Source organism: Poeciliopsis prolifica, unplaced genomic scaffold, assembly GCF_027474105.1.
Source record: "Poeciliopsis prolifica strain line A6 unplaced genomic scaffold, Auburn_PproV2 SCAFFOLD007, whole genome shotgun sequence".
NCBI classification, from domain to species: Eukaryota; Metazoa; Chordata; class Actinopteri; order Cyprinodontiformes; family Poeciliidae; genus Poeciliopsis; species Poeciliopsis prolifica.
Window position 1 is genome coordinate 15,035,384 of NW_026562382.1, and position 16,587 is coordinate 15,051,970.

A 16,587-nucleotide genomic window follows, 5' to 3' on the forward strand; every position below is an offset into this window, starting at 1 on the left:
TTTATAGGAAAGTGGTTGATCAAAGACAAAAAAAAGCAAATGTATCAGATATACGAGTCATATCTAGAGAGATTCACAAATGATGTTTTATTTTTCTGTCGCTCTCTGAAAACTCCAGTTTGAGGCCACGCAGTGGTCTCCCTATTTGAGATCACTGTGAAGTGAGTGAACTTGAAAATGTACTTTTCAAGAGTTGGGCAAAGTCTCCCTGTGAAGTCCGAGGTTAGTCTGTAAGACAGATACATCTCGCCGAAACTGATTTTGGTTTTGAACGCTTTGAAATGTCATAAAACTTTTTTTTTTTTTTTTTTTTTTTTTTTTTTTTAGAAAATACAAAAGAGAGTCAGGGGCGATCGGACTCTGGTTCGTTTGTATGAAGCAGTGCAGGAGAGGAGAGAGCATTAGATGTAATTTATGGTCGCTCCTTGACGGCGTGAGTTAGGAGAATATGCTGCGTGACAAAATGGAATAAAAACCAAACGCTTGTGCAGACCTACAGCAAACAGCTCAGACTCCGCGAGGAACTTTGTTCAATGGCGCAAGATATCAGTACTGAAATGTGTTCATGAGATGTATTGACGTTAGTGAAACTGAGTTAACACTCCACAAAATATAAGAACAATATATCACAGTGGAGGGCGTGTGTGTGTGTGTGTGTGTGTGGGTGTGTGTGTGTGTGGGGGGAGGGGTGTGTGTGTGTGTGTGTGTTATATATTTATTTTTTCCTGAGAAGACACTTTTAGCATTCGGTATTCGTGGAAAAAACCGCATACACATAAACGCATCAAAGCCAACTCCTTCAGAGTGTGGAGAGTTAAAAGCACAACATGCCAGAAATTAGGCAATTACGTCAATTAACAGAGTTTTCTATCTCATAAATCTGCCAGGGCGAGTCAGCGTGGAGCTGCTGCGTCCTTACAGAAATACACGCAGACATCAGGAGCTGATGGTTTGGGTGAAAACATATTTTCAACACGAAAAGCAGCTCACGACAGTGAAAGTGCAAAATGTAAAACAGCGTCCATCATTACGACGGATCTGGCCACTGCCCAGCGATCAAAAACACGCAGCAGAGGTGATGAACGCATGCCACTGATTCATAAAGCACACGATCAGCATTGACTTAACATTATGAGTAACCAAACTCATGGTCCAAAGTCACAACAAAACCACTACAAGCTGCTTCACCTTACTTATGGCTGCGTCCATGTAAGATAGAGGTGGAAAGTGTTGCAAATTAAAAAACATAATTATGTTAGTAAATATAAACCTTGTTTATGAATACTTTGAATAATATGATGAAGAAATTCTAAAATTTCACTTTTGCCATATCACAAAAGAAAGTTTTTTTTCTCCTTTTCTATTGTTTCGTGTGCCTCTGTGAGGAGGTGCTTTTGTTTATTTTTATATTTGGGCAGTTAGTGTTTAGTCATCGCGCTGGTAATTACATATCCTGCCTGCAGTAGATTGGATATTCATTTAAATATGCCTGTTATACAGCAATATTCCGCGATCTCTCAGTTACTGAGCAATTTAGCTGGTAGAGAATAATAAAAATAAAAACAAAAGGTCTAGAAGGGATGGACCTTTTCTTTTTTTTAGAAAATGCCTTTTTTTTTTTTTACAGATTTTACGAAGTGTTGCAGTATTACTTCCAAATGAAATACACATGTTTATGCAGGAAGCCACATGTAATCACAGATTAAGCAAACGATAATGAAACCTTTTCTATTTATTTAGTTCTTCCTCCTTGAGAGAAAATGTAAGTTTTTTTTTTCTAATTTCGTTCCCCATGTCCCGCTTTGGCTCGACCGCTTTTTACTTTTTCTTTCTTTATTTTTTTTTATTTTTTGGTTTGTTTCATGGACTCGTGTGGCCTTTAGTAGGTCACGACGATCTCCTTGAAACCTTTCGACGTAGTTGTAAGGTGATATCTATTTATCTATTTTTCAACAATGCAAGTTGTAGGCCACGTTTGATTGTCGCGGTTCTTTCTTTCATCACTGATGGAAGAAGAAACAAAAAAAGAAAAAGTTGTGAATTGGCGCAGCTTGTCCTCTCAGGTGGTGTGAGGTACAGGCCCGCTGCGGGACGCCTGGAGGCCGCGGGTATTTTTAGCTGCTCGCCCCGAAGAGCCCAGAGCTGCGGTCCCTCTGGGACGCGTGAACGTTTGTGAGCTATGGTACCTTTCAGAACTGCAGGAAATTTTAGTGCACTCACAAAATAATAATAATAGGCTAATAATATAAATAAATAAATAAATAAATAAATAAATAAATAAATAAATAAATAAATAAATAAATTCCAGCTTCTCTGTGTGTGCTGTAAGCCACTGTGTGTGCTCACCAAATGAGGAAGACTGGCAACGTCAGCTTAACATCAGAGTGAAACTTAACGATTATGTAGAAACTGCATGTCCCCATGCTGTACACAGTATGCAGAGGAACATACTTATGTCAGTGCTAGTGGTTTTGTTTTCACAGTAAGGCCAAAAAATATAAGGCATAAAGTGTGAAAACAGATGGGATCAAAGAAAGAAAGAGAGAGAGAGAGAAAGATGGAAAGAATATGAAATAAAGAAAGAATGGGGACAGAGGGGCTGGGCAAGTAGCAACAACATCAGACAGAGCGACTTTGCTCTTGAATAATTCATAATGGGAGGTGAACACTTCACCCTTTAACACAGACACAAGTCGCCTTGCTCTGCCTGCAGTGCGGCCTGCCAGCCCTCACATCCTACACAGAAACATTCTATTCTGTTCTATTCTATTCTAATCTATTCCAATCTATGCGCCTGATCAACATCTTGATGCCCTTAGTCTGCCTCTGCATGTTCATCAGCTGTGCACTAGTTGCAGGGGAAGCTCAAATTAAAATGTGTGCTGGAAAAATCAGCAGCTCTAAATTATGAGAACATCAAAATGAGCTCTCCCTCTCCCCCTTTACGTGCCTGCGCTTCCCTGCTCAACATATGCTACGCCGGGCAATACCAGATATGTGATTATACAGCATTCACAATCATCATATATCTAGTGTCATTGACCGCCTCCATTTGTCAGGTTCAGCTTACACACTGTGGGTTTTTAGACAGTGGTCTTGGTTTGCTTTTTATATATTGATTCACCTGTTTCCACCTCTGATGTTTTGCGCCCTCTCAGACAGGCTGGCTGAGTTTGCTATTAATACTCCCGTTTAGAAGCATTCCCTGATGGGGCAGGGGCCATATTCTTGGCTGACGTTAGCTTGCTAACTGACTCTGTGGATCTATGTGTGTGTGTGTGAAAGAGAGAGAGCGCAAAGACTGTCAGCAAATCTTTGTGTACAGTCTAATTTTGTGTTAGTTTGAGGGTTCATGCACAATCATAGCAGAAAACTTGTGGCGAAATTTATGCACATGTAGCTCTGGGCACAACTGCATACAAGAACATACAATATGTACCTTATAAATTTTGAACTTTATCTAGTACCTGATTGCCAATGGTAACAATATACACACATATTTACTTGTACATTTTGATGTATTTGAATATTTCTCAATGTTTATTACCAAATTCAAGCAGGGAAACTCATGTGTTTGACAGTGGTGTGTTTAAATTTGACAATGGCTCAAATGTGACAATGCCCAAAAATCTTGTTTATTAGGAAAACAGTAATAGTATATAAGAAAAATAATAATGACATAATTTTTAAAAATAAATTTTGGTCTGCACAATCATACAGAAGACCACTGACTTGAGAGTTATACCTACAGGATCACAGGTTGCTGCATCAAAACACATCAATAAAAAGTTAAATAGAGGAAAGAAGTAGAGTAGAAAATGTGCACAAGGGGCAGGGATAATCAAACTTAAAAAGATTTGAAGCACACCCAATGAAGAGTTGTGAAGTTAATAATTATTTGTGGAGGAACATAATCTACTTTGTTGGTTCATAGTTTTGTATCAAGTCCAAAGTAAGCTCAGCTACCAACCAGAACATTTTGAAACATTTCAAGAGTACCTTTGCTGACAAACTTTCAGATGTTTATTTTTAAGAAGGACTTGACACGTGATGGCACTGTCAAAGTTCAGACATCTGCTTGAGGAACTTAGGCAAAGCTTTATTTGAAAGGCCAGAAAACCTGAATGAACTTCACCAAAACCCATAATCTGTCAAGTTTTGGGAAGAGGAAGATAAGAGATATCAGAACCAGCAATACAGAGAAATTGAGAGGAGTTGAAAACCACTATTAAAACAACCTGGGCTTCCTTAACGTCACATCAGAGCCGCGAGTTGATTGCCTCCATGCCATCCCTCATGAAGGTGGATGGATAGTGAGTGCATTTATTATTTCCAGCAAGATTTGTACGACCAGAAAAGAGCTTCAAATACAGAATTTTGAGTGAGAAAAATTTATAAAATCTGAGTGTTTCCATTCAAATTCACCTCATAAAATATATATTGATATTTAAATCCTTTCAACTTTGTCATTTGACTCAGACATTTAAGTAAATCAAACAACATGAGAAATATCTCACTTTCATTAATTTTTGTTGAACAAAGACTAACTGACTGACACAGGAACAAAGGACACACCCACAAAACACAACAACAATGAAGCTGTGTGCATCATTTTATCTATTTATGTGTATATTTATTGTATTTTTGTAGCTGGTATCTGTGCATCTCTACTTGTGTATTCCCATTGTTTCCTTGATGGGGAAATTTATTTGCGTTTATTTGTATGTGCATCGGTGCTGATTCCTCAAGCGAAGTGCAGCTGAAGGGCCCTTTTTTTCTCTTCCTGCGATATGAGAGCTGTCTAATTTTCTGCACTCAAATTCCTTCGCTCAGCTCAATTTGAGATGTGGGCTTGGCTTGTTGAGAAATGTAAATTGGAAGCAATGGGCCTGGCTGCAGAGCTGCTATTATCTGACATGAACAGATAGCTTCATTAGACTCTAATAGTAATGTGTATTCTGCCACTCAACTGCTTGAGTGCTGCTGCATTGCTGTGGCTCGACTTAGAAGCTTTGAAAAACCAGAAGTAAATAATAAGTCTCTGTTTGTCTCTTCCTTTTTGAACTCCTTTGTTGCCACATCTGCGGATATTTCTAAGGAAAATTGTTATATTAGTACATATTAGATTGTTGTCAGCTATCCTGGGATGACATTTGGAAAAAAATCATCACTGGATCCAGAATGCTAGTTTTACCAGGAGGATCCAGGGAGTGTGTGTTTGCAGTGCTTGAGGTCACAGCTGTAAGGTCTAGTTGCACTGCTGCTTCACTCTGCTATGGGTGTGTGCACATTACTTGTTTGTACGTGCTTGGATCTAAATCGCTTTGCTTTTGGAAGGAAATGAACTATAGAGATGAGTCAAGTTTGTGGGAAGAGTAACCTTTCAGGGATTTCTTTTGCTTTGCTTTGTGATTTTTTGTGGCTTTAGAAGAAAAAAAACCTGCTTTGGAAAGTCTTTTAGCTCACTAATAAAAACATTAAACTAATGAGCATTTTCTCAACCAAAAATTGGCAAACTGAGTTACAGCTTAGAGTTCTGCCTTCTGCATGACACTTGCAAATTCAGATGAGGTTCTCAGTTGTGCTTCTGAACAAATGAGGAAACTTTTTTTAAATAAATGTTGAAAAATATCGGCCAGCAGCTGCAGCATGTTGTACTACCGATTCACAACCTGGCGCTTTCAGATCAGCATCAGACTGGCATGGCTCTCCAGCAATGGTAAAGCAGCATCAAGCGGTGATCTGTGGCTTTTACCTGGCAACGGATGCATTACATCAACCTTTCCAAAGGTGTACCATAGACCTCGACCCCGCACAGTTTCCTTCCTAAAACTCCTCCTCTTCCTGTTGAATCTCAAAGTGGGTTGATGCAGTGCATTGTGGGATTAATTTTCCTTCATGGCTGGAGGTCCAACACTTGGATGTTTGATTTGTATCTCAAGTTTGTGTTTCTGCTAGTGACAGTTTGCCTACCGAAGTCAAGTTTATGTTAAGCAAATAAGCCGTCTCAATATCCTTCTTTCTGCGTGATCTATACTGACAGCCTGCTTCAATAGCAATCTTTCACTCTGCGAGAATACAACAGCAAAAAAAATGCTCCAATTCAATTCAGAGCTCAAGGAATACATTGTATGTCAGAGGTAATTTGTTCAACATATCCATCAGCAGGAACGACACTTTCCAATAGTACTATTTACCTGCACTGCTGGTCATAGAATTTCTATCAGCGCTGGAGAATTAAGAAAATAAAATAAAACTCTGATTCTCTGCTCCACTGACAAGGTTATGACATCAACTTACCACAGAAAACTGTTTTCCAGTGTCCCAGCTTCCATCACAGCACCATTGAGCTCCTTGTCTTATTTGTCCCATGTCATTTTTCCTCTATTAGACATGGATTTACTCTATCTGCTGTTGAATGCCTTTTTGAAAAAAAGAGCAGCTTCTTGAGCACACAGACACATACACACACACACACACCACACACACACACACACACACACACATGCAGGCTACATTTCCATTCTTTCTAAATGGATTCATATTTTGGTCATAGTGTGGCCAATGGAATTTTGGACAACCTCTGAAAGTGGTGATTGCATTTAAATTTTGATTTGAAGCACTTTTGCTTTACCTGGTTACACTTCTGTCACCATGAATGAGTGTGCAGCAAGGTAGGCTGGTGCTTGAATGGGTCAAAAGCATGACTCTTTGAAACTAAGCTTGTCTCTCGGCTTCTTTAAATCCTGGCTGTATTTTTTGTTCACCACCTTCACAATACCTGCAAGGAAAGATATGCTTTCTGTGTTTATCTGTGTCTTATGCAGGGTGTTTGTAGTTTTCCAGGCAATATAAACCTCTTTCACAGTTGAGAAAACATATTCAGCTAATACAAACTAAAATCCAGCAATTGCCTTAAATGGAAAAAGGAGGGTTATTTTAGTTGTAAAACATATTCATAGGCTTAAACTCCACAGAGGCAGAAGAATGTCTGAGGAGTGATGCTAAATTTTCAAAGTCTTATGCTAAGAGATGCATGATTTAATTCTTTCATGTAAACCTATTACCAAGGCTTACAATCAAACAGTCAAGATCATTAACCTAGAACCTAATAGTTACTAAATATAAGCTTAAACAATCTTAACATCTCAGCATCTCTGTCAGTATCCTGAAACATTCTGCGGGTTTGAAGCATTGGGTTCTCCCTTTCACATGGATAAGAGGTTTGCTCCTTCTATTACTGTGAAAGTCAACTTTTAGCACTCGCATATCCATTTAGAAACTTTTAATATCCTGATCAAGTTTATATTGCAGTTCACTCAAATAATGAAATTACAAGTTCCAATTTTTCATAATTTATACACATCATTTTTTACATTATTACAATTTAATGTCTTAAAACAGATTTAGACCCAGTCATTGTATTAAACCATTGTATTTGACCAGCATACTTGTTCTTGCATCCCCACATCATGATGCTGCCAACACCATGTTTTGTGTTGGGGTTTTTTTCCCGTGGGGATAATGTGTTGAAAAAATCTTAGACCATCATGCATGTAAGTCAAAAAGTTCAGTTTTGATCTCATCCTATCATCTTTCTATTTTCAGATGTTGGCTTGAATTGACTCAACTTCTTCCAGTCAACTCTGTTCAATCAGCCTCTTGCTCCTGAAAACAAAATATTCCACAGCATTATACTGTCTTAATAACAGTAAAGGCTTAAAACAGAAACAAAGAGTCTTTATTTGAATCACTATCTTCACGAAGTTAGCCATGGAGCCATTTAATGCCATCGTGTGAGTCACAGTGTGTGGCAGCTGAGTAAATAATCAGTCCTTGAGGTTGGAGATTTCTCCTTTGGGATTAAATGAAGGCTAATTGGGGCTAACAAGAACTGGTCACTCATATGCTGTCTGTTTTTCCTTTTCTCTCCTACCACAGTTAACCTGTTAGACTCCAAAGCAAGCCAAGGGGAGCTAGGATGGATTTCCTACCCGTCACATGGGGTGAGTATCTTTACGTCTTTTACCTTCACCACTTTAATCATGCCTGAACTGCATGAAGACTTAAACCACAAAAATCATGATGTTTAGTCTCCATTGATCCTCTTATTGGAAAACAGAATCAAGTGTAGATTAACCCACTCTCTCAGACGTTTTTGCCTGTTTTTCATCTTGCAGGTCAAAGGTTAAGTATTCAGTGTGCCATATGTTTGAGATACTTAAGGGAAACTGTACGGCATTCATGTGCTCTTGTTTGAACATTTGAATATTTGTGTGTTTAAAAAGAAATTAAAGAATCAACGGGCTTCAGATTGTTGGCCCTAGATGATCCTTTTAAGAGATATAAAATGACTACCTCTAAGAAAATATCACAAGAACAACATTGATGGTGTTTATATAATGCATGCAAACTTAGCAGTCTCATTTGTTGGACATTATTTGAGTTACTTCAAATCACAGCATTTTCTATTTTGATATCAAACGTTTTTTTTTCACCACATTTGCATTTGTAGGAAAAGGTTTAGCACATAATTTAAAACAAATGTTATTGTTCACAAGGTTTTACCATAGAATAAAAAGTATGTTTTTTTTATTGTGAATTGAACGAGTATTGATTATTCTTATAAAATCATTTAAAAAAAATATCTGGAAACCAATGTAAGGTACTCCTAATCAATTAGGAGAAGAGATAAAATGTAAAATGTAAAATAATTTAATTTATTTAATTGCAACATCCACAAAATAGTAATCACAATCTTATTTTCTTGAAGATTTTTTTGAATTCTGTGTGGTTCAAAAAAAAATTCCATGCATTGTCACCCTTTAAAAATTTGAGTTCTGGTTTACAATCATGAAACCGATGTATGAATGAGAGTAAAATACAGTTTACATAGCATATTGCTCATTCTGCAGCTCGGACATATGTTGAAAAATCTTGAACTGTCCTTTTTTCCTACTAAATTCAAAACACATCACATTTTTGTAAATAGTGCAACACTCCATGTAAAGAAGATATAGGAAAAAGCTGTGAAATATAAAAGAAAATGCAGCCTCTATCATCTGCGAGTCTGTCTTTCTCCACCAAAGCCCTCCAGTGGGCTCTTGTTCAGTGTTTATTTGTCTAACTAGTTAGACTCCTGCGCCTCTGGGCTGGCCTCCTGTCACCCACCACCCCCACTTCTCTTTTACTCTCTCTCACACAGACTCACACAAACTTTCCCCCTCTCTCTCACACACACACATACACAATTCCCTGTTTTTCCTTTATTAAGTGTTAGAATTACTCTTTGGCAGTAGCTTAAGGTAATCCCGTCATTTGTTCCATTGGACTGCCAAACCTAGTTTCCTTCGGCCGTATACAGCGCTGGCACTGTCGGAGTATGCCGAGCTTCTCCAAAGAGGATCAACCGCAATGAAAAAAATAAAAAATAAGAATCACAGAAAAAACTGCATGCACTTTAAAATCCATTTGGTCTACAGACGATTGCAGACTACACAATTGCAACTGTGCGACTAACTGAGGGAAGAGATGGATGTGCTGGCTAAAGTTATTTGCGTGAGAGCAACTAGGAAAATGAGCACTGATACGGGTACGTGATACAGCCCTGGCCATTGGAATGTGCGACAAAGGTTATGCAGTTTGCAGAGAAATGTCCGTTTTATTTCACATTTTCTTCTTTGAACTAGTTTTGATAACAAGTTTGTGGTTATTCAACTTGTAAAAGTGCTGTGAGAATGACCGTTGGTGTGCTTCCCTACAGAGAACCTTTCCAAGCAGAATGAGCAGGGAATTAGCTAAGGGTTGAAAAGATGAGGAGAAAGAATAGATGGAGGGGTGTTGAAAATGAGAGAAGGAGTAAATGACAGAGATGTAGACAGATAAATGTTGGCAATAATCAGGCTTATGTTGTAAAGTATTTGCCTCTGTTGTGATATATCACTAGATATGTGTTGAGGGAGATGTCCAATGTGAGTTTTCCATCTTACATAGCACTTTGTATGTTGAATAAAAAGTTCAGTTTTCATCTTATTTGAGTAAAACCCATTCTTCTTTCGTGAGAAAGACTTCCCACAGGATGATGCTGCCTGTCTCGTCTGACCGGAGAACCTTCATTTTTGAGACTGGAAGAGAAATGAGTGACAGGGAGATGAAAAAGATGAGTAAGGAGGGTGAACGGAAGGCTGTGAAGAAAGCAGGAAAAGCTCAGAGGGGGGAAAGTCAGAGACACAGACACAGATAAATATTGCTGATGATCAGGTCCTCAAGGTGAATCATCTGTAATTACTCACGTCATCCACTGACTTCGCTCTGATAAGCAGCATGCCCCTCGGAGACCGCTGCTCAGAAATGATTTCTCCAAATGTGTGGCTACAGCGGAGAACCCTTTCTACCTCCCTCGCATATACACGCAGATACAAACTCATTCACACTGATAGAGAAGCTTCAACTATTGGCCTACGGAGACGCAACGTGCTCTGGTCAGAACAAATTAAGAGCTTAGCCTCCCCAGGATGTTCACTCGGGAGCCACCGAATGGACTGATGGCTGTGCGTCTGTGTGTTTGAGTGTGTTTGATCCAGATATACTGTTATCTGTCTGGGAGGCAGGCTGATTGCTTTGCAGTGTCCGGGGGGCTTAACCCATCACTAAAGACTGTTAAAGATTACATTCTCGCATGCTTTGAAAGCATTCTTCAGCAACAAACCAAGACCCCAGACACCGGCTCTGCATGCAGAATAGAATTAATGGGTACATACAAAGTGAAGTACAGTCTTCAAAGCAACGGGGGATACAACGTGGCTGTCTTTGCCAGGAACTTGGCTTATTGCTGCAGTATGTCAAATCATCATTCATGGCTACCAACATTAATTTGTTTGAAGCAAGTTTAGGTAGCTGCTTTCACACATGCAGTGCGGTATGGAAATGTGTTTGTACATTTGAGGAGCTTCGCTTGACAAGACATGACAAGGAAAGTATTACACCAGGGATTCACATTGTTTTCATAATTTTCTTGCATTGAGTCACAAGTCAGAAAGTTTATTTTCTTATGTGTTCAATATCTTAGATTCAAAAGAAAAGAGCCGATCTGGGCTGGGCCGCTGCTGTTGATTCAATATTTAGAACTCTGGGCTTTTGAAAGTCAATATTTATTTTCATTTTATTATCATTATTGCTAAAGTAAAGAGATGAGTTGGCTTTGGAAAATAGTCAATCTACAAAAATAAAAATGATAATCCATATGTTTCAGAATGATAGCACTTATATTAATATTTCAAAAACTGTTTTAACACAAACTTTTAGAGAACTCCGATAAATTTTGCATCCCATAGCAATTTTTTTTTAATATTTCTAAAAGCATTAACTAGGCTCACCAAATTAAGAGTCATCCACTCATCTCGAGGCTCGGCTGATGAAATAGCCACGCAGTTGCCCGGTTGTTGTTTTTAGGTGCAGACCTGTCATAGGTAATTCAGCTTTTAAGAGCAGTCCTCACTAGCAATATCATCAGTCAATACTTTACTCATGCAACATTGTTTGTTTTACTAATGATTACAATTATGTTTTTTTTCTGAGCATAGTTAAAACTCCAGAAGAACTTTCCAGATGGTTCCATGAAGCAGACCATCTGGCACATCAGGTTATGTTTTCTGAACTAGTGATATCATATATGATTGCACAAATCTTGCATTCAGGCCAAGGCCGTGTCTTTGATGGAGATGCCAAATGCATGCATGACTCAAGCTCTTTTATAACCCTAAGCCATAAAAAGAACACCCTTCGTCAGATCATCCTCAAACCCAACACTAAGCTGGTTCACGGCCAATTTGATCAAAATACATTCTTAACTCAGATCTGAACGCACCAATGTGGAATATTCTTCAATGATGAAGTTAATTCTGAAAAAAATGTGTTTTATACTCCTGGCAGGTGTGGATCTATTTTACTTTCTCCAAAATCTGTCAGTCACTGTTACATCTAAGTGCTTTGTCACCCTATATAGCCCCCCTTTAACTACCAAAGGCCCTAACATCTTTGAACTAGGTGAATTAGAGTGCTGACTAGGTGCTTTTGAGGAGGTCCTGTCGCCATAGCTATGTGTTGATCAGCTCAAGTTACCACATTTCATTACTGTCCGTTTTGCCTTCACCTACAGCACAGATCAGAGAACCCAGGGCAGCATCACACCAACCTGTGCCTCAGCTGCGACCGTTAAGGGTCAGGGTCAGAGGTCAAACAGACTAGTGTAGGGTCACTATGTTGTTATATATCAATTAGAGTACAACGAGGAGGAGAGTTGTGCTGAAGAAGTATAAGGTGATGGCTTTCTTTTTCCTGATTAGCAAATAATCCACCTTTAGTTTTCTAAAAAATATTAAAGATGTATAAAATAAAACTAATAATGTTTGGAAAGATGGATAATCTTGCTATTTCCTCTACCTGGAACTGTCCAAAAGTTTCATCGTCTCAGTAAGAGGTTGACACATGTTTAAAGCGGGTATTTAGTTTTAAATTCAAACCTTATATATTACCTGCAACGGATAACACCTACTGTGTTATCCGTGTTATCTGTGTTATCATTTGTGTCTTTCTGAATCAGAATAGGCCTATCTAAAGAAATACATGTCTCAGTCTGAACTCGCTTGGATAGTTCACAATAAACATATTGAGATGTAGACTGTCTTAAAATGTGGGACTGATGCATGAAGACATGCAGAGTGAAGTGAAATGTAAGAGTATGCTGTCAAAATGAAGTCCTTTATGTGGTCTTGAGGTCTGAGCTCTAGAGTCAGCACACAGTTGTGATGTTTTACAAATGCACACATGCAGAGGAAGTCAGAGTAGAAAATCCAGGGAGCATTTCAAACAGAAAAACAGATGCTCTGAATGCAGCAGAACAAGATAATTACCTCAAAGTTGTGGTCAAATTTAACTCATCGTGAATCTTTCTGTTTTGTGGAGGCAGTTTCAAACTAATTTTATCGTGTTTGTAAATTGTAAAATCTCAAACTCAGTAATAGTCTATTGAAGCTCTAAGGAAGAAGTTATGCTTTGATTCATGCATTCATCTTGGAACCTCTTTGATTTTTATCAAAATTACCAGATAGGACAGCCATGACTTCCTTCAAATGAAACATTGATTTGTTAAATCACCATAATTGGTGATAATCTATTTAAAGCCAGGTTTTGCAATATTTATGAATATTAAAATAGTTATCTTCAATACTAGTGAATATGTAGACTCAAGTTTGTATGCTACACAAAGTGATTCATGAATCAGAACCAACATGTTTTAACAGGGGTGACATGCATCTGGAACAAGTTATTCACAAATTTAACTTCAACACATAAAATTAGAGTTAAAATAAATGAAAAATTCAGTTGTAAATAATAAAATATTTAAATATCCAGACTCTTGTTTAAAGTTTAATTAGTATATTGTTCACTTAGTACCACTATCTTGTTGACATAGTAAACATATTTTTGTGAATTGCTGGAAAAATTGGGAACCTGCTGCTCTGTAAAAAAAAAAAAATCATCAATATAAGTTGACCTAAAAATGCAAACGAACACCAAAATCTTTAATGATAATGGAAAAACACATTTAAGCATGCACATTTGTCAGTGTGTTCAAACAAGTAGATTTTCTTATCAAACACAATGTCAGCAGTCAGTAATCACTGTGACAAAGCTAGTCCTCCTTTTGGTTTCTGCTCTGTTAAAGTCTGTCAGCAACCCTTTTTGGCTTGTCATCACATCATTTTGTGCTTGTATTTATAGCTGAGCATTTAAACCTGTGAGTACAGTCAGGTGAAATGTTAACTTTAGTTTCACCTCTATATTTAACTCCTTTGAATTCTCCCATCATTTCCCTGTTATTGCAAGAGCTTCAGGGACCGTTCACTGCTCTGAGATGAATGAGGCGATGCCAAAGGAACCATGACGGGAGAGACTAAACACAAACGAAATCTCTCCCTCTGACATTTCCTTTAATTATGTCCCTCTCTTTTACTACTTCTGCTTTTACTTTTTAAGGCTTTTACTTTTGTCTACGGTGCCTTCCAAAAAAATTCATACCCCTTAATTTTTTTTTATTTGGCCTGAAAAGCCTCTGTGTATTTTACTGTGATTTTATGAGACATGACCAACACAACGTTCAACCACGAAGTGCAAAGAAAAAGGATGCAAAGTCTTCAATGATTTTTTTTTTTTGTTTGTTTTAACATAGACAGTTTTGTAATTTTTTTATTTTGCCCTCTTTACTCTGAACACCGTTAGTCCAGTCTAACCAATAGATTTCAGAGGTTGCATAATTATGAAATAGAGTCCTTGCGTATGTATTTTAATCTCAATATGGATATGAATGCTCAGAGTTGATGTAACATTTGATCAAGCTAAATTTAGGGAACATGCACAGTAAGTATACAGCAAGATTTACATTTGAAATTGTGTAAATGTAGGCACAGAGTTGAGGTAGAATGGGTAGAATGGAGGTAGAATCCAGTTACTTGTAATACTTTTCTAATAAGAATGGACAGAAATATCAGACTTTACCCCCAAAACACATGCAGCCATAGATGCATGTGGAATGGAGTTTTACATCATGATTGAGAGGGACAGTACAGTTCTGAATTGTTAATGCATAAGAATAGTTTCTCTTTATGTTGGTCTATTGCATAGAATCTTAAATGCACCAAAATGTGAAAAAGTTACATCGGTACTAATAATTTTTCAAGTCTTCATGAATTAATGAACTCTTTCATATCTGAATACAACAAAATGACTTATAATTTAGGCAAATTTCTATTAAAATTTTACTAAAAAGAAAAACCATTTCCTCATTTACACCCGTTATCTCATCTTAACCATTATAAGCCCACTGTTACAGGTGTCCATCCCTCATTGCTGTGACTCAATGTTGATTTGCCTGGACAGCAAAGCCGAAGAGCATGATCAATGAGTCTTCCCGCTGTGTTGAATTCAAAAGGAATGACCCAGCTCTCTTTTTCTCCTCTCCTCTCTTTGCTTTCTCCCAGTGGAGGGAAAATGTAAGATAGACACGAACGTTCCTGGTATACACTCACATCTGTCTATACCTCGTAGCTTCTTTTTGTTTCTTTTAGTGGATTCAGCACGTTTTCTTTTTTAAGTAGAAGTAGTTCTGTGATGCAAATAACAAAGACTACAGCTTGAAACTCCTCACTATTAGAGAAATTAAAGAGATCATGTTAGTGTAAGGGTGAAAAAAACACTATGAGATTTTTGTTAATATTTGATATTACTTATGCAGCTTCACACAAATTTAGAGCAACTGAGATGGAAACATCACACTTCATGGCTTATCTTAGAGATATTTTCACAGCATCCTAATAGAGAAAAATTGGCTATGGCAGCAAGTTTGCTTTTAATTAATTTGAATCATTTACAAAAGATCTGGTAGTGTGATATTTTTCACCCTTAAGTGTTTATTAGATGTTTAGTATTCAGAAAGAATGAAACTGGATCTAAATAATTCATCATTAAATGGTTACAGGGTGGAGATAACTATTTTTCTCTCTATCTCCCCTCCTTCCCTCTTTTTTCCTCTAATTCTAAACCCCTAATTGTCTTCAACATTATATGAATCTCTTTGCCTCTATTTTCTTCTCTTTTCACCTTCTTTACTCCCATTTTCACTTCCTAATTTTCTCACTACTTTCTTTATTCGCTGTATTCCTGTTCTTTTATTCCTTCCTGCTTCCCTCTGCTTCTCCTTTCGACCCCTCCCTCTTTTCGTTTGTTGCAGTGGGAGGAGATCAGCGGCGTGGACGAGCACTACACCCCCATCAGGACCTTCCAGGTCTGCAACGTGATAGAGTACAGCCAGAACAACTGGCTTCGCACCAACTGGATCCCTCGCCAGTCGGCGCAGAAGATCTACGTGGAGCTGAAGTTCACCCTGCGGGACTGCAACTCCATCCCACTGGTCCTTGGCACATGTAAGGAGACCTTTAACCTCCTCTACCTGGAGACAGACGATGACCAGGGGAGCCACTTCAGGGAGCATCAGTTTCAGAAGATTGACACCATTGCAGCCGATGAGAGCTTTACCCAAACAGACCTTGGAGATCGCATCCTCAAGCTCAACACTGAGGTGCGGGAGGTGGGCCCTTTGAGCAAGAAAGGTTTCTACCTGGCATTCCAGGACGTGGGTGCCTGTGTGGCTTTAGTTTCAGTCAGAGTTTACTTTAAAAAGTGTCCACAAACTGTGAAGAATTTGGCCTCCTTCCCTGACACTGTGCCCATGGATTCCCAGTCCCTGGTTGAGGTCAAAGGCTTGTGTGTCAATTTCTCAAAAGAGGAGGAACCTCCACGAATGTACTGCAGCACAGAGGGGGAGTGGCTCGTCCCTATTGGGAAGTGTCTCTGTAACCCAGGATACGAGGAGAGAATCAGCACTTGCCAAAGTAAGAAACTTTTTAAAAATGTTTTGCATACTTTAATATCCAATGTCTCTTCTCTTCCTGTATGTGGAAGAGATATTGGCTTATTGAGATCTTATTGAGTACTTTCCAAGGCTGCAAAAACACAAATTGATGGAAAGAC

General features: G+C 38.3%; 1 protein-coding gene across 3 annotated transcripts in view; it reads left to right on the forward strand.

The window, feature by feature from the left end:
• Positions 1–16,587, forward strand: part of epha3 (eph receptor A3) — a 99,009-nt gene that overhangs the window by 1,471 nt on the left and 80,951 nt on the right. For all 3 annotated transcript variants that reach the window (XM_055031565.1, XM_055031567.1, XM_055031568.1), the window contains exons 2-3: positions 7,942–8,006; positions 15,788–16,448. In XM_055031565.1, coding sequence (XP_054887540.1) covers positions 7,942–8,006; positions 15,788–16,448 — 726 coding nt within the window. The remainder of the gene's footprint in view (positions 1–7,941; positions 8,007–15,787; positions 16,449–16,587) is intronic.